This window comes from Tenrec ecaudatus, chromosome 4 (genome assembly GCF_050624435.1).
Source record: "Tenrec ecaudatus isolate mTenEca1 chromosome 4, mTenEca1.hap1, whole genome shotgun sequence".
Classification (NCBI taxonomy): Eukaryota; Metazoa; Chordata; class Mammalia; order Afrosoricida; family Tenrecidae; genus Tenrec; species Tenrec ecaudatus.
Genome location: NC_134533.1, coordinates 71280238 through 71299106, shown reverse-complemented (window position 1 = coordinate 71299106; position 18869 = coordinate 71280238). Strand labels below are relative to the sequence as shown.

At 38.8% G+C, this 18869-nt stretch overlaps 1 protein-coding gene across 2 annotated transcripts in view; it reads right to left on the bottom strand.

The window, feature by feature from the left end:
- The window catches only part of PPME1 (protein phosphatase methylesterase 1), a 47784-nt gene that overhangs the window by 27266 nt on the left and 1649 nt on the right, over positions 1–18869 (bottom strand). For both annotated transcript variants that reach the window (XM_075546265.1, XM_075546266.1), the window contains 2 exons: positions 4481–4574; positions 3908–4000 (listed from right to left, as the gene is read on the bottom strand). In XM_075546265.1, coding sequence (XP_075402380.1) covers positions 3908–4000; positions 4481–4574 — 187 coding nt within the window. Of the gene's footprint in view, positions 1–3907; positions 4001–4480; positions 4575–18869 lie in introns of those variants that run through there.

Here is an 18869-nt window from a genome sequence, read left to right as displayed (position 1 = left end):
GAGGCTGTCACCTTCCATAAAGATTTGCAGACTTGGCAAGGGAAATAGAGGAAAGAGCTGGGAGGCAAAGGGCATTTATACAGGTCTAGATAAAGGCATGGACATATGCAAATATATTTATTATATGAGGATGGGGAAATAGATCTATGTGCCTATATTTATAGGTTTAGTATTAAGGTAGCAGAAGGATATCCGGCCTCCACTCAAGTACTCCCCTCAATGCAAGAATACTTTCTTCTATTAAATTGGCATTCTATGATGCTCACCTTCCTGACACAACCGCTGAAGACAAAGTGGGTGAATAAGCAAATATGGTGAAGAAAGATGATGGTGCCCGGCTATCAAAAGATATAGCATCTGGGGTCTTAAAGGCTTGAAGGTAAACAAGTGGCCATCTAGCTCAGAAGCAACAAAGCCCACATGAAAGAAGCACACCAGCCTGTGCGATCACGAGGTGTCGAAGGGATCAGGTATCAGGCATCATCAGAACAAAAAATCTTACCATAGTGAATGAGGGGTAGAGTGCGGAGTGGAGACACAAAGTCCATGTGTAGGCCACTGGAGATCCCCTTGCAGAGGGGTCTCGGGGAGGAGACGAACCAGTCAGGGTGTGATGTAGCAATGATGAAAAATACAACTTTCCTCTAGTTCCTAAATGCTTCCTTCCCCCGCACTATCATGATCCCTATTTTACCTTGCAAGTCTGGCTAAACCAGAGGATGTACACTGGTCCAGATAGGAACCAGAAACACAGGGAATCCAGGATGGATGATCCCTTTAGGACCAGTGGTGTGAGTGGCGATACTGGGAGCGTAGAGGGAGGGTGGGTTGGAAACTGAGAACTAATTACAAGGATCTACATGTGACCTCCTCCCTGGGGGACAGACAACAGAAAAGTGGGTGAAGGGAGATGTCGGACAGGGCAAGATATGACAAAAAATAATTTATAAATTATCAATGGTTCATGAGGGAAGGGGGAACGGGGAGGGAGGGGAAAAAATGAAGACCTGATGCCAGGGGCTTAAGTGGAGAGCAAATGTTTTGAGAATGATGAGGGCAATGAATGTACAAATGTGCTTTACACAATTGATGTATGTATGGATTCTGATAAGAGTTGTATGGACCCCTAATAAAACGATTTAAAAAAAAGGTTTACAGACTTGGAAACCCAAAAGGTCAGTATGAATAGGAATCTAGTAGCTGGTACTGGTTTGGGTTTTGAGTGTGTGTGTGGGGGGAATATCAGAACATACCGATGGAAGGTGCTCCAGATTATTATCTCAAACAGTAGAACTTGACCACTTCTGATATGGTTGAGTGAAAATCAGTTATTTAGGAATATATTTTCTCACCAGAATTTGTGGTCTGGGCAATAAATAACTACAACAACAGTAGTAGCAACTAACTAGTTGTGGAGAGTACTCCTACTCATGGCAGCCTCAAAGTTTTGGCTAATAAAATTAGTCTAACTCCCTCAATAAGTACTGATCTTGCTGCTTCAAACTTTTGTTTTCTTCCTCAAATTCAATATTTAAAAGGAACATGATTGGAGTTCCTTAAGGGTGCTCAAACTGCTGTTTTGACATGGGGTAAACCAGAGAGGATAGAATTGAAGAGAAATGAAAACCTCTGTCCTTAGAAGTATATAGGACCAGATGGTAAATATGTTGAGAAACAATGCTTCAAATTTTGCTACTTTTATGTAATAAAGGTTTCTATTATTTTAGCAATACTTTTGGACTTACGCATGCTTAATCTTTATCAAATGAAGGAGATTTCTCATCCATGCCCAAAGTTTTCAACACATGTGGGTGATGTATTTGATTACATATTTTTGGCATCACGTAAGGTGAGAAATGAATTAAGAGATTGACTACAGAGATGAAACGGAATTTTTTACTTCCCTTCTCGATTCCATTTGATAGTATTTTATCTAGGACTTTTGCATCTACTTTATAAATGAGATTGGCTCATAGTTTTTTTGCATTGTCAATGACAACGTGATGCTGTTTCAAAATAAACTGGGTAGCTTAAAGCAGTGTTGTAACAGTGTTTTTACCTAGTAGGAAATTTAAATTGAATCTTCTTTTTTATACTGGTAACAAATATTTAGAACCAAATGATTAAATAGCCAATCAACACATATTTTGGTACCTCAAATGTTAGGCTTGTTTATGGGTATTATTTGACATGCTGATTTCAAAAATGATACAAGTTTTCCCCTATCTGCTCTAGTTTTTGAGATACAGAACATGTTTCAGAAATATCTCTTCACTCTGCTTGGCCATTAAAAATCAGGATATTTAAAATGAGTTGTGTAAGAACAATCAGCTTTAGTGTTTACACAACTCATTTTAAAGGCAATTTAGCCTCAGGGTGGGGGATGTTCTAAAACTGATTGTGGTAATAATTGTACAATTCTTCTTGATATGAACAACTGAACTACTGAATTGTATGATATGTGGATTAGGTGCCAATAAAAATGTAAATAAAATAAAACAAAAATCAGGATATTTTCATGTATTAGCTGGTCTATTTTATTTATAAATAAAACTAGTTTTATTTAAAGTCATGTGTGTTGTACTAGATAGTTAGGTCAAGTTGTTCTTCACATGGCATCATTTGATCCAAAGATATATTTGAACCATACAAATGACATGAACTTGGAATTTTCCCCTAGAATCACTTTACTTTTATTAGGAACTCAATAGCAGGCAGTTCCAATTTGCTATCTTCAAAAGAGGCCAGAAATAAGAGTTACTGTACAATAAATAAGGAGCCCTGATGGCGTAGTGGGTTATGTGTTTGACTACTGACCACAAGGTCAGTTATTCAAGTCCACCAGCCGCTCTGCAAGAGAAAGATGAGACTTTCTGCCCCCACTATGTAAAGTGTTAGATAAGTTAATAAGACACAGTCCCTGCTGTCAAGGAGCTCACACTCTGTCACCATAAATGTCCATCACAGTTGCTCATCTCTTCCACTTATTGGGAGAGGTATCTCCATTTAGGCTCATTTTTATTTGCCCAATATCATCTGGGCAAAGATTTGAGAGAGATAATAAGGTGCTGGGGCTTATTACCACTCTCTGCCAGAACTAGCTTTGAATCCACAGACATAGTACCGTGCTTGAGGAAACTTGACTCTGGAGTCGGTTCAATTGCTAGAGAACTAATTTTTATGTAGATATTTTATTTGCAAACCACTGTCATATATAAAATCATTCAGTGCTACAGAAAACTGCTAAGAATAACATAGACCAATAAAAATAACCAGGTAAAAGTTACCTGCTAAAAACTAATAAAAGTTTCCTTGGTTATACAAGCAAACCAAATAAACAACTAGAACATAATAATTTATCTACAACAGAATTTCCCAAAATATGAGAAGCTAATAGGTATTTTAGAAAAAATAAACAAGATGGCTACCCAAGTAGTCTGTAGATACAGTTAAAACTACATAGATTATTTAGAACAACATCTCAGCACCCTTAATATGTCAATATGTAGGGAGGATTTCCAAAGAAGGGAAAGATATTATATACACACTTCTCAAACTTTCTTAATCACTGAATCCCTATGCCATTAATTTCCAAGAACTCAGTATTTATTTGGATTACTTAGATACAAGCCCCTACTTGTGAAAGGGCACAGATTCCATCCCCCGCATCCCAACGCTCATATATACAAATTGCCAGACTTCAATCAACAGGAACTAATAAGTCCCATCTAGTTCAAAACCTCTGGTTTAAATGTATGGTGGTATTGTCAAATCTCTAGCTTTCTTATAGTAAATCATATGGAAGTCATCGGCTAATGAAAGTCATAAAGCAAGTCATTAAACTAATCAAGTTCACCCAGAACTAAACAATGACTGAGCTAAGAGCTACAATCAACAACTTACTTACTGTGAACACAGCCCAGGAAAGGGCGGAATGGCCCCCTCCATGTAGAAGGAGTAGCACTGGGCCCTCGGAACCGCTCTTGTAAACTCGAAAAGTGTATGAATAGTTAAAGACAACACACATTTTTACCTCAATGATATTTTCAAATATTTAATCATAACAGCATTGATTAGAAAACCCAAGCGGTACCAACCGGTATGCAAAACTACAGATTTCCAAATTTAAGAACAACTTTGTTTTCTGAACCATGAGGTCAGCATACCCATTTTTGTACTGGGTGGGTGGGTGGGGGGAGATTCCCTTTGCCTTAATGCAGACAGTCTCTCAACTCCTGAAACCTTTTCCTGGGCCCTGAAGAGATATATCAGGTTCAACAATTTAATTCTTAATCCTTTCCCATGCATTATGCACAATTAAAGCCAATGAGATGTTGGCATGGGCTTTTAAGTAATATGTCATACTGTACAGATAGGGAATAAAGACTATTTTAGAAACGTCACATGTATTATTTTTTCGTTTTCTTAAACCTAGACAGTGTTATGTTTATTAAGGAACAAGCCTTTTGTAAAAGGATATATCTTTGCCAGTTTCGTTCTCTACTTCCACATCTTCCATGGACTCAAAGTACTGATTCCAAGAAACAGGGGAAAAGTCCCGCTTTCTTCCAGGGCTAAAGGGAGAAAAAGATACATTTCAAGTAAAAAGTATTTTACATGAAACAAACAAACAAAAACAACTTTTACAACAAATATTAAATGTAAATCTTAAATGAAAACAATTTTCTAAAAAATCTCAAATATCTAATGAATACTACTTTTAAAAACTTGATTAGATAAATCAAATCAGCGACAAACCAGTGCCATGCATACATTCATCACAGAACCTGCCAGCTTTCTCCCTTGCTCTTGTTCTAGGCTCACCCAGGTCCTCTCATCCCATTTTAATATTCCTGCTACAACCATTTTGGTTCTTCACACTTTTATTCCCTCACATCTTCCATACTTGTCATTAACTACACAAACAACACAGAACCTTCACAGAGGACAAAATGGGAATGTCAATACTCTGATTCTCAAGGAATTTATCCAAAGATATGCTCACAGAAGTAAAATGACGTGTCCATTCAATGTTTGAAATACAGTAATACTGGGAACAACCGAAAGTGTACCAGCAGGCTGAATCAACCGTGGTACACAGAAAAATACAATTAAGTTCTAAAAAAGAAGGAAAAATTATTTATGGACAAATGACATTGTTTATATATGGATATGGGAAATAAACAAAATACACATTATCATTTGGGTAAAAATAACTGCTTAAAAATAGGGGTGTATATTTGTCAAAGGGTACCAACCATCACTATAATCACTTTTAGAAGATTCTCAGCACCTAAATAGTAATCTGAATTTTCAGAAGTCACCGTTTCCCTTCCCAAGTCTTCCAGCTCCTGGCAATGACGGATATACATCTGTCTGTATAAATATCCCTATACTACAAAATTCACAGGCGCTTTGTTGGCTCAGTGGGCTATGAACTGAGCTGCTAATCACAAGGTCAGTAGCTTGAACTTATTAGCCAGTCCACAGCATGACTACCTACTCTTGTAAAAGTTAAAGTCTGGGAAACCCAAAGGAGCAGTTCTACCTTGTTCCACAGGGTCACTTCAAGTCAGAACTCACTCAATGACTGTGAGTTTGGAGAAAGACACTTCACATAAGTGGAATCATAAACTATTTGTCCTTTAATGTCTGACGAATTCATTTAGACTAAGATTTCAGGGTTAATCAATGTTAAAGGTATATGTAGAACTATATTCATTTTTATATGTACATCTTAATATTTCAGTGTATGTCTGTACCATGTTGTACTTATCCAACCATCTATTAATGGATGCTTGGATTGTTTCTAAATGGCAAAAGAATATAAATATTGGTTGAAAAGTCAAAGTAATAGAAATAGTGGCTGAAAAGTCAAAATAATATAAATATTGGTTTGACAAGCCAAAGAGGAATGGAGAAAGGTCATATTAGATTGGGGTCATCTTGGCATGAGGAGTTATAAATCCAAACAGGACAAGCTGGACGTTTAGGCAAGGGTGCTCTGGGATGTGAGGTGTCAGAGTCAAGTGGAATAGAGTAGTTATGTGTGGGATGAGGTGGCTGGATAAAACTAGAAGGGAAAGTCAGAACGTGGGGAGAGAAGGATAGTCCAATAGGGAGTAGGAGATATTTGATCAATATGCCTGTACAAGGGAACTTCAAAAAGTGTATGGAAAAATGACATTACTTTTTAGTTCCATTTGTCGATGAACTTTTTGAAGGCCCCTCATATGTAAATATACAAGCAGAAACTAGGTTTCTCACTACTGAAAAAAGATTTCATAAATATGGAAAAGAAGAAAACTAGAATGAACTCTGTGAGGATGGATTCAAATTAAATGTATGGTATAAACTTATTTCACTATATATTTCTATACTTTAGAGATAATTTAAGTTTTGTTCTAGAACTCACAACCAGCCCGAGCACTGAGCAGAACGCTGGCAGCTAGGCATGTGCCGCCAGGGGAACCAGTGCAGCAAGGTGAAGCCACAGTCAGGTGAATCAACGCAGCACGGCGAGGCTAAAAGAACCAGTGTAGCCAAGCAAATCATATATATTTTTTTGTTTTCAGTGCCTACATTATATCTACACTTTACTGTAATCTATTAAGGTACCCTGGTTGTAGTTGTTAAGTACTGGGCTGCTAACTGCAAGGTCAACAGTTTGAAACCACCAGACGCTCCGAGGGAGAGAAAGGAGCTTTTCTTCTGTTAACAGCTACAGTCTCAGAAAATGACAGGGAACTTCTGCCCTGTCCTGTAGAGTCGCTGTAAGTCAATGGCAGTTTTGTTTTGTTTTGGGTACTCAACTGCATGTGCAATGGCATTATGGAAAGGTTTAAAATATTAGTAAGAGTTAAGAAAATATGATGTAAAAACATGAACAACACATGCTGTTGAAAAAATAGCACCTTTTAACTTGTTCACGGCAGGGTTGCCACAAGCCTTCAATTTGTTTGAAACAAATAAATAAAACAGTATCTGTAAAATATAACAAAACAGAGTAAATCTGTATTACAGACTGCCAGAGTCAATTACAACTGAGAGGGACCCTGTAGGGCAGAGTAATGCTGCTCCACAGGGTTTCCAAGACTGTGAAATCTTTTGGGGAACCAGCTGGGGCGAGCTGGAGAGTTTGAACTGCTGATAGTGCTACTAGGGCACCTGTCTGTATGCAATATGAGAATAATCAATACATTAGCCATAAAACGATTTCTTGATGTGAGTACTTCCCCATCTTTAAATTAAAGCTTTAAAAAGAAAAAAAAAGGTAATATGTACATAGTTCTTTAACACATCATGTACTTAGGTCAAGTTATTACGAGGATCTAACCCCTGAAGGAGGCCAGACTTGGTCAGTAGAAAAGACTCAAGGAGTGGAATTTCACTGGGTGTGACATGGTCTCAAGCACAGGAACTATTTTGTGAGGCTGAGGCAGGACCACGCAAGGGTTCTGTTCTGCTCCGTTGTATAGAGGGTTGCTATGAGTCGGAACAGATGTGATGGCACCTAATAAAACATACACGTACATATATATGTATGCACATATTTATACACACAAGGGCACTAAAAAAAGTTTATGGGAAAATTCCACTCTTTTAATTCCATAGTTTTATAACACCTGTACGTCAAAAAGTAATGCTACTAAGATTCGTATAATGCATATGTTTCTTCCAAACAAAACATAGTCAAGCCCGTCTCTGCCATCACTAGATGATTGCAAGACAAACGCTCTCACTGATACAACTGTCTTGGTCTCACAAGAGCGCCTTTAAAAAAAAAGGATACTTTTGTTTTGATGCCATAGAAAAAAATTAACGAGGTCAGAGCTAACATAAAATTGTTACCAACACTCAAGTGGACATCCTTGCAAATCGCCGAAGATTAGGACTACAACAGTTTAGGGAATGCTCCCCCATGTAAATCAATGGCTTCCCGAGGATCTAGCATGGGAAAGCTGAGGAAGACCTCAAAAACGAGCCCCCTCAACAGGACCACAGTATAATTAATAACCTTTTCCAAAACTCTGAAATAAAAAGGGTGGAAAGATTAACGCCAACTTCGCTACAATAACTGGGTTTGAAAACAAAAGCACGGGCCCTATTAAGCCTCTGCTCAGACCAGTGATGTGTGTGCTGCCTGGCTATCACGCCGAGTGCGCTGCAAAGTGGATGGCTGCGGGTGCAGTTAGGTTAAAACCCAACACCTTATCATTTGATCTCCCTTTTGACCCATTTTAAAATTTGTTCTTGTTTTTCTATTTCCTGCTTTGTTTTTGATTGAGATTGTCCTGTTCTACTTTGTTATTGTTGTTAGTTCTTGGTTTGTTTTTGTATGTCCCTCTGTATATGAAATCCAGGATAGAGATATCTATTGACAGTAACTAGATTAATGGTTTCTTGGGGGTATGTCAGGGAAGGTTGGGGGTATGGGGAGCTAATAATCATGAGTACGAGAAAGAAATTGATTGTGGTGATGATTAATTGTACAATTCTTCTTGATACGACTGAACTACTGAATTTTATGATAAGTATATTATGTGCCAATAAAACTTTTAACACACACACACACACACACACACACACACAACCATTGAAATGTCCTTAATGAAGCAAGGACAGAATGCAAGACTCTTTGAAGTTTTCTAGCTGCTCACCCTTATAATCTCTGCGTGACATTACACAGCAATCAGACCTTATGTAAGCTACAATTATGCCTAGCTAGTACATAGCAGGAAGAAAACAAGCAGGTTTAAGGTCAGAGTTTAAAGTCAATGAAGTTCACATAGAATCCCCTACTAAAATGTATTTTAAAACCAATTGCCAAATAATTTCATCCCCACACCAACTTGCATACTCATGATTAGAAAAAAGTCATAGAAAACAGCAACTATCTGTTTTATTGTGAATTAGGTGAAGGCTTACATATTAGATCATTGTTTTTCCAGTCATCATTGTATACAACTTATCGAGTCTCCAAATCTTGCTCTGTTCTTTCCGCCCACCCCCTTGCCCCCATCTCCTTCATGCAATATATCATCTTCCCCTTTACCAGAGTTTATACTATCTACTTTCCAGCCTATTGGACAGCACATATCTTTAAGAAAAGTATCCTAGAACCTCTTTCTGGTACCAAAGGAGTTCTGGTGGCATAGTGGGTTAACGTTGGGCTGCTAGCTGCAAGGTCAGCAGTTCGACCCACGAGCTGCTCTGCAGGCAAAAGACTGGGCTCTCTGCTCCAGTAAAGATTTATAGTTCAGAAACCATAGGGAGCAGTTCCATGTGTCCTAGAGATGCCCTATGAGTCAAATGGAATGGATGCAGTGAAGGTGTTTCTATAAAAAATTAATTAAATTCTAATCTCATTGAAGAGGCATTAAGATTATACCCTCTACGCCATGCTCTAATACATGTCTTCTACACTAGTGAGCAGGACAGATGTTCCTACAGAAGAACAAAACTTGGTCCGTGCCCATCAACTAGCTCACACCTAAGAAAGTAAGTCAACAATCATTTTACATGGAAATCATGACAGAAATATGTCTACGCATTCCCAGATGAACTCTCTAGTCTGACTTGGAACTAGCTGGGATAAAATTGGGCCAGGATAGGATTCAGAAAGATGTGAAGGTTTTGTGAAATCAAATGATGTGAAATTCCCAAGGTACTATTCCTATTAAGTATTGACCTAAAAAAAGAACAGGCAATGATGGTACAAATCTGCCAATGATGGTTCAAATTGCCAATCCGAAACAAAACAAAAAACCCAAAGCTACTGGCATCAAACTAACTCTGATTCATAGTGTCCCTATATAGTTTCTGATATTATAAATCTTTAAAGGAACAGACAGCCTCATCTTTCTCATGAGGAACACTGGTGGGTTTGAACTGTTACCCTTTGGGTTAGGAGCCCAACACCACAGTACCATCAGGGCCCTTTTAACTACCTAGAAAAGATTACAATTTTTCCATACTCGGTGAAAGTGGGGAGGTGAGGGGAAAGGTCAGTATAGAGATTTTCAAACTTAAAGATGGATCTGTATTTTGTAATTATAAGTTTATAGAGTAGGCCGCTGATTTAATATATTATAAAATACTAGAAGATTCTCTGAGCCCCTTCTCAAGCCTACTTAAACCACAGATCATTTACAGAGGAATTCAACCAGTAATAATGTGGTTCAGGTGGTTAACATAGAAAACTGAGCAAAAAGTCATTTTTATATGATCTTAAACCCTATTTTCTAAGTTTCAAGGAAAGCTAGTTTAAGGAGATAGGCCTTATCCTAGGATAAGTTGATTATCTCAACCAGGTTAGTTCCGCATTTGAAAACAAATAAATGTAATGCACTATATTGACCAAATAAAGGGCAATTACCACATGAGCATCATAGTGGATAGAGACAAAGTACTTGACAAAATCCAACACTCTTTTATGATAATGAGCAAACAAAACAAAATAGTCCTCCTTGAATCAGGAATGGAACTGAGCTGAGCTGAGCTGAGAATCACAAGGTGAGCAGTATAAACTCACTAGCTATTCCTTGGGAGAAAAACTAGGTTCACTTCTTTAAAAATGTAGTCTCAGAAACCCAGAGTGGCAGTTCTACTCTGCCTGTAGGTGGTTATGAGTTGAAATTGACTTGATCACAATGAGTTTGGCATACTGACAGAGGGCATCTGTTAAAAATTCATAGTAAGCATTCTACTTAATGGTGAAATACTGAATACTTTCTCCTTAAGGTTAACATTTAGAGATGTTGGTTCTTGCCACTTCTATTAAACATTGTACTTGGGGACAATGAAGCAACAGAAAGAAATGGTATTCAGAGTCAAAAGGAAAAAGTAAATTGCTATTTGACATGATCTTATAGAAAACTAAAGAACACACACACACACACACACACAATTAGAACTAAAACCTAGTCTGACAAGGTAGCAAAGCAGATCAATGCACAAAAATCAACTGTATTTCTATACAACAGCAATGAGCCAATTCGATAGTAATTCCTTTTATAATGCCATCAAGAGATACAAAATATTTAAGAATATATTAGAGAAATACAACATGTAAACACTGCAAACTACAAAACACTGCTGAAAAAAATATTAAAGTTAACAGAGAGACGTCCCATGTGAATGGAGCTCAGTTTTGTTTGGTGCCATCAAAGCCCTGACTCACAGCAACCCTGTGCACAGCAGACCAAAGAGTGCTCCGTCCTGCCCCAACCTGACCATTGTGGTTACAGCTGGGCCCCTGTCTATCCATCTCATTAAGAGCAGCTTCTTTTTAGCCACACCTCCACTTTAACCAAGCATGATGTCCTTCTCCAGGAACTGGTCTCTCCCGGTAACATCCAAAGCAGGAAAGACAAAAACTTGCCATTCTTGATTCTTGCTCCCTGCCCCCAACTGTGTGCGAATAATGTTTAATACAGTGGTTTGCAGTTCTTACAAATACATGGGAAAACCAGGCAATGCTGCTGCCAGTGGACGCAATCGTGGGCCACGAGTCCGCAATGGCAGAACCTTTCCTTGTCGCATCACCACCACAGCATGTACCTTCTTTCTGAGCACGGGTTTGGCTTTCTTAACCGTGGCCATCATGTCACCTGAGCCAGCAGCACGCAGTCTGTTGAGCTGGCCCTTAATCCCCTTCACAGAGATGATATACTGATTTGGGGCTCCCATGTTGTCAGCACAATTGATCACAGCTCCTACTGGTAAACCCCGGGAAATGGAAATGATGCACCGAAGGACCCACCACGGCCTCGATTTATTTGTACTTGTCAGTCTATAGTACTTTCACTATAGTACTAAGTTACAATCCAAACTGAAGGCTGCAGTCCTTGACCTTCATCAGCAAGTGCTTTAAGTCCTCCTCACTTTCATCAAGCAGGCTGTGTCATTTGCATTCTCTTATTATCTGCTCAGCATTGATTAACTAAGAGTAATTGTGGGGGACCAGCCTCCACAACTGATGGGTCCTAAGGAGTGGTTATGTAATTAATTGAAAGACATGCAAAACATGCATGTTCACCTCTTCCACGCAGTCTGGAACCAGAGAGCAGGCAAATGTATTCTCTCACAGGCTTATATAATCTCGGGGCATGCAAGCCACGTCCTACACATACGTAACAGGAAGGGTACGTGCTAAAGACAAACACATAAAAGCAAGGGGAGGTACTAGGGGGATACACTTGATTTAGGTGTCCTGAGCTCTTCTCCAGGGGAACACTATGATCCTTAAGAAAGGTGTTGGCAGGGCTTAAGGCAGGCAGACAATAAAGTCGGCTTGCTCTCTGTAGCAACCTCTAGGTAGATAACCTTCAAGGGTATAGTAAGCAACCATGAGCTTGTAAGAAGCATAAGATTGGGGGAGAGGAGACATTTTGGGGGGATAGCTTTTAGTTAGGAGAGTCATCTCTAACTCCCGAACCTGAAGGCCTTCCTCCTCCAGAGTCTTCTTCTCAAACTTTTCATTAGGAGCATAGAGAATTTATCTGCACACTCTCTTCCCACTTCTCGGGTTCCCACAAGTAATAATAAGAACAATGGTGATCTTCAGATTGAATTAGTCTACGAATAAACCCTGATACAACTTTCCCAAATTTAACCCACTCAGTATTCCCATTCTTCTTAATGTTATTCATAATTTGTTAAGATCCACTCAAATTGAATGCCTTTTCATAATGAATAAGGCAAGTAAACATCTTTCTGGTACTTTTTGCTTCGAGCCAAGATCTATCTGATGTCAGCAGAGGTCCGTCGTCCCCCCCCCATTCCACATCCTCTACTAAATCCAGCTAGAATTCCTGTTGATGTACTGCTGGTTAACCATTGTTGCATGACCTTCAGCAAAATTTACTTGTATGTGATATTAATGATACTGTTTCATAACTTCTACATTCTGTTGGGTCGCCTTCCTTTGGAACGAGTACAAATATGGATCTCTTAAGTATGTCGGCCAGGTAGCTGTCTTCCGGGTTTCTTGGCATAGGTTAGTGTTTCCTTGTTGAAACATTTCAGTTGGTATTCCATCAATTCCTAGAGACCTGTTTTTGGGTAATGCTTCAGCACAACTTGGATTTCTTCCTTCAGTACCACTGGTTCTTATTTATAGGCTATCTCTTGAATTGGTTGCCTAGTAGTTCTTTTAAAACAGCGCCTCTTCTGATGATTCCTTCATTAGTCAATATTTTGTCCATAGAATCTTTCAATATTGCAATATGAGTCTTCATTTTTTTCTTCTTCAGTTCTTTCAATTTGATTTATGTTGAACATGGTTTTCCTTACAGGTTTTCTAACTCCAGGTCTTTGTAGATTTCATACTTTATTCTGTTTTCTCGAGCTGCTGTTAATTCATCATTTCTTCCATTTTTAATACCAGTAAGATAGCAATACTACCCACATTGTTCTATAGAATCAATGTAAATTATATATACAACTATTTGGGTAGTATTGCCATCTTACCAGTATTAAACCTTCCTATCCCTGCATAATAGACTTACTAATGCTTAGAAGGCAATATTACCCAATATTCTTGGTTGTAAAACAGCCAAAGCAAATGGAAGAAATGAAGTAAAAGCTGATAAATGGATAAGCAAAATATAGTATATCATCCAATGGAGTACCATCATTCAGTCATAAAAAAAAAGAAGTGCTTACACATGGACTGATATAAGTAGATATGTAGATAAACCTTGAAAATATGATACTATGTGAAAGCTAGATTTTAAAAAGGCCACAGATGGTAGGATTCCATTTATATGAATGGCAAGAAGAGGCAACTAGACAGAGGTGGAGAGTACTCAACAGGTTTCTTCTTGGTGATGGGTATGTTCCAGAATTAGACAGTGCTGATAGCAGCACAGTCTTGCAATTGCAAGTAGTCCCTGACTTAGGACATATTCTAGTTATACTAAGCATGCCTATGATTTTGTCTTTTTTTTTTTTTGGCATATCAACACATAATACATCCTACATATTATTGTAGCTTGTAATTGGCTGATGCTATCATTATTAGATGTTTCAATCACAGAAGTTCAAAGACAAATAGGGAGCAGATTTACAAAGAGACCAATAATAAAAGACAGTAACAATGAAAACAAAAGAGGTATCTAATTAGTCAAAACAGAACTCCATTATAAATTGGGGGCCATCTGTATATTAAAACCTACTAAATGATCTACTTTAAAAGTGTGAATTGTATAGCATGTGAATTATAACTTGACTTTAAAAAATAAAAAATAAAACAAAAACAGTGGGATTTGATTTTTTTATTAACTCAATCTGTGACCTACAGCAAATAACTTTGTCCTTTACTTTCCCATCTGTGAGTAGAGCTCATTGAAGTCTTCCTAAAAGCCCTAGACCCATAATAAATTTAAGAATTTGAGTGAAAGACAACCTAATCAGATATGAATAAATGTACAGCTTGAGCAGGAGAAATGCTGACATGAGAGGAAATTAAGGAAGAGCTTCTTCTTCATAAAGAAATAACCTTTCTCATAGGTCTCAATGTACCTATCCTTCAAGAGCTATGTATCAGGAATTATAAATCATCTTAGTCTCTGAATGCTGTAAGATAAGCAGAAGTATCCTCATTTCAGAGGTGAGAAATCCTTCTGTGAGAGACTAGACGGCTTGACCAAAGTAAATATTCAAGCGAGGCTTCAAACTCAGATCTACAGGACTTCAAACATCAAACTCCTGCTTTCATATCACTTCACCTCTAAGAACACGCAAAGTCACTGCCAAGGAGTCAGCTCTAACTCACAGCGACCCTGCAGGACAAAGTAGAACTGGCCCTGTGAGTTTCTGAGACTGTAAACTTTTACGGGGGTCCAAAGCCTCATCTTTCTCCCTTGGCTTGAGTAAAACAATGCTGGGTTTGAATCTTCCGTCTGCCACCTAATAAATCGGATCTTAGGCAATGTGATGAATATTTGAGCCTATTTTCTTCTCATTTACTAAAATTATTTATCTATCTATTTTAAGATTGTATTAACCCTTTCCCTAGTTTAGAAGCTTGGGTGGCATAAGCTGTTTGCAATTGGCTGCCAACCCACCCCGTGGCTCCGTGGAAGAAAGGTCCCTCAAAGATTACAATCACGAAAACCCGAGCAGTTCTACTCTGGGCTCCAGGAGTTGGGGACAGGCTCCACAGCAGCTAACAACAAAAGCAACAAGCCGTACTTCCCCTGAAAGAACACAAAAAATATACACACTAACGTATACATGCTTGTTAGGGCATTAGAGAAATATCAGGCATATAGCACTACCAAAAAAAAGTAGTGCAGGCAAGTCCCTAAGTACAGGACAGTGATTACTCCATAAAGTCCTTTTAGCCAAAGCTTTGTAAGCCCACCAAATAAATGGGCAAGAGTAGCCCACTTGGGAATTTGATAGCTCATAGGTTCCCAAACATATGTGGCCCACCATCCCTTTTCAGGAAAAAATTTACTCAGCACCCATTGGCAATTACAAACTTTTGTACTATAAAGCATGTTATCTGCATTTGTAGCTCCACTCCCAGCCCACCCTTGGATCACTGAGACACCTCCCAGGGGACTGTACTGACCACTATGGGAAACACTGGGGTAGCTTATTAATATAAGTAAGCTACATGGCACCCTTGTCAGGGTGGGACCATGCACATATTGTATGCAGAACCCTAGCACGGGAATTGGTAAAAGTAGGATCTCATAACCACCAAGAAGGTTGAAGCAGGAATAGTGTCCTTTGGACCCAGGCCCCCACACCAGGAATCTGTGTGATCCAAGAGACAGATAAGTGTGATACTAGAGATGATGATACAGCTAGAAGACAAAAAGACTCAGCAAAGAGGCACTGCAGAAGAACCAAGAGACTGACACCAGTGAGGGGGGGCTTCCCAGCCCACAGAGCAAGAAAGCTGAGTGCCTTCAGAGAGAAGGCTTGCTGGTACAGTGGGGTGCTTCCTAGCATTTGTCAAAAGAGCTACATTTGGTGACCTAAAGAGCTAGAGCTGCGTACCTTCTGGCCGAGGCTTCCTGGCAGAACAGGGTGTGCCTTTAGGGTACTTAAATCAGCAGAGCTAAACGCTGTAACATTTGCCCAGGCAGGGCAGGGACTGAAGACTAGAGAGAGGTTCCTGTGGGCACTGCTAAGAGGCTATCTTGATCAAAGAATTGTATCCTAAGTCATTTCTGATCTTGAATTATAACCTGTTAACTTCCCTAATCAGCCCCCCAAATCATGACTCTTGTCTGTGAGCTCTGTGTGGCCACTGCTGAGCCCAGAGAAGGAGAGAGTACTATGGGAGGAATGGCTGGGGTCAGAACTGGTAGAAAGGGTGGAGGACTTGTCTGCCGCCACTGCACAGGGACCAGACAATCTTAATTCTCCTCCCACCTCATGAAGTAAGAGGAGATTAGATGCCGATGCCACCACCATGACATTTTTGCGCCAATTTACATTGCATTTCGATTACTATAAATACACTTTGTGAGTAAATTATATTTTATCATTAGTAAAATCTACTACAATGTTGCAACAAGTAATGTGCTGGTGTTATCATTTTCATGTTCACTCACAGATGTTCAAAAATCAGATTTATAAAGATATTGATAATAAAAAGCAATAGTCTTAATACTGAAAGAAAAATGAAAGTGTTATTTGACTTAAGTGTGAATTGACTTCCAGAGGGGACTGCTGGAAATCTGGGACTACCTGTACTATTGATTTTTCAAAAATAATTAAAAATAATAATGAATGGTAGGGAAGCCAAAGAAAGTCCAAAAACAATTTTTGGTAACTCCTGCTGGCATTCATTCAAGAGCAACATAACCAAGATTTCATTTTCTCATTTCAAGAGAAATGGTGTACTGAGAAGGGACTATATTATACAGATTAAACCTTGACTAAATCCTGGCTCTGCAGCCTAGTTGGTGAGTGACTTTTATTTATTCTTCAAATCTAAATTTCCTCACCTGTAAATGCAAGGAATTTCTACCTTGCTGGGGCAGATTAAATAATGCATACAAGTTACCTTATATATAATATATACATTAAAAAAACTCATAGTGTGATATTATCTGGTAATACTTTGTAATTATATTCAAACACACCTAAATAAAGGTTAGTGGAATTGAGAACTAGAGATCATGCAGAGAGACTATCAAGGGAATATGCTCATGCGCCTTTGAGAGTAAGAGATAAATGAGGAAGTGGAAACGGGGAGGGAGTGGGAATAAGAAAAAAGAACGTGAGTAGAAGGATAAATAAAGAGTGAGGCTTTGCAATGGGTGGAAGTGATGGTTCAGAAATCAACAATAACCGGAAAAAGACTGCATCTGAGACAATTTGCAAAAGCATAAGATACATAGGTTACATGAAGGATAATAACTATGAATCCAAAAAAAAAACCCACAATAGGTCTCAGAGAGTCAAAAGATCCAAGTCCTAATCCTTAGAGCTCCTGCCACTCGGCTGGCTGTTTAAAAGCAGGAAGCTTCATTTCGGGGTTCTCATTTACCAGGTGAAAGTATTATCCCCCCTAACTTGCCCCACAGAACAGAATTCTCTGGGCCTCAGCTTCCTCAAGCGTAAGATGAAATAGTGTGAGGCGATTACTCTGCGTTCTGGTCTATGGATGAAGCTAGGGAAGAAGCCAGTGCACTCTAGCATTAACGTTAGACTTCGGCGAGGCCGTGCCAATGTACCAAATAAGGAAGCTGAAAACAAAAAGTAGGAAAATGAACCACTTGAATTACACATCATATTCACCAATACAGATAAAACCATGTTCTTCTTCTTCCAGTACTATAAAAAAACATCTTCCAAAAAAATAAATTTAAAAAAATCTTCCTAGACTACTTTATTTTCAGAAGCAGTTAACCTAAATCACAAAGCCCAACACATCTATTTAAAAAGGACAAGTTACTAAAAAGGTTAAGTTACTAACAACTCTATAATCTTCTAACCAGCAGATTCCTCCTTTATTTCCTGGAGGAATTTTCCCTCCAGTTCTTCCTCTTCAGAGGGCTGGCTTTGATAAGGCAAGAAGCTGAGCTCTCATTAGATTCATTTGGTGTGTTTAGCTAATTTAAAAAATAGTTTAATATATTTATCCAGAGAGTGTGCTGGTGTACTGAAAGATGAAAATTTAAGAAAGGCAGCAACTAAGAGTCAATCAACAACAAATTTTATACTCCATGATAAATCTCACAAATAATCTGTTATGGCCAGTTTCCAGCAGGTCTTCAAACTGATTCATTCACTTTGACTCCTTGATGAGAATTTGCCTTTTCAGCCTAGGTACACTGAATCAGAATCAAAATTCATATCACCATTGAGTCAATGCTGGCTCACAGTGGCCCTATAGGACACAGGAGAACTGCTTCTGTGGACTTCCAAGACTGTAAATCTTTATAGAAGGAGAAAGCCTCATCTTTCACCTATGTAGCAGCTGGTGGTTTCGAACTGTGGTTATAGCAGTCTACAATGTTAACCCACTATGCCACCAGGGCTCCAACAAGATCCTCAGGGTTGAATAAAATATATTCTGATCCAGTATATCTGGGGTGAAACTGAAAATTCTTAACAGGGATACGGACCTAGTGAACCAGTTTGAAAGTCCTGGTTTATAGGTTCCGCTTAATCATGTTATGGTCCTACCTTTCTTTTTTTTTTGTTTTTTAGGGATGCGATTCCCCCCACCACCACCACCCCCAATTCATAACAGTCTGTTCTACCTTTCTTGAAACACCAAAACAATCCCCATTTATTCTTTTATGTAGCTTTCTACTGGGCATCCATCAGTCTAACTCCTGCCAAAGTTTTCTTATTTCTCCTACTGTAGACCACAGTCAGGTCACCACTTCAAT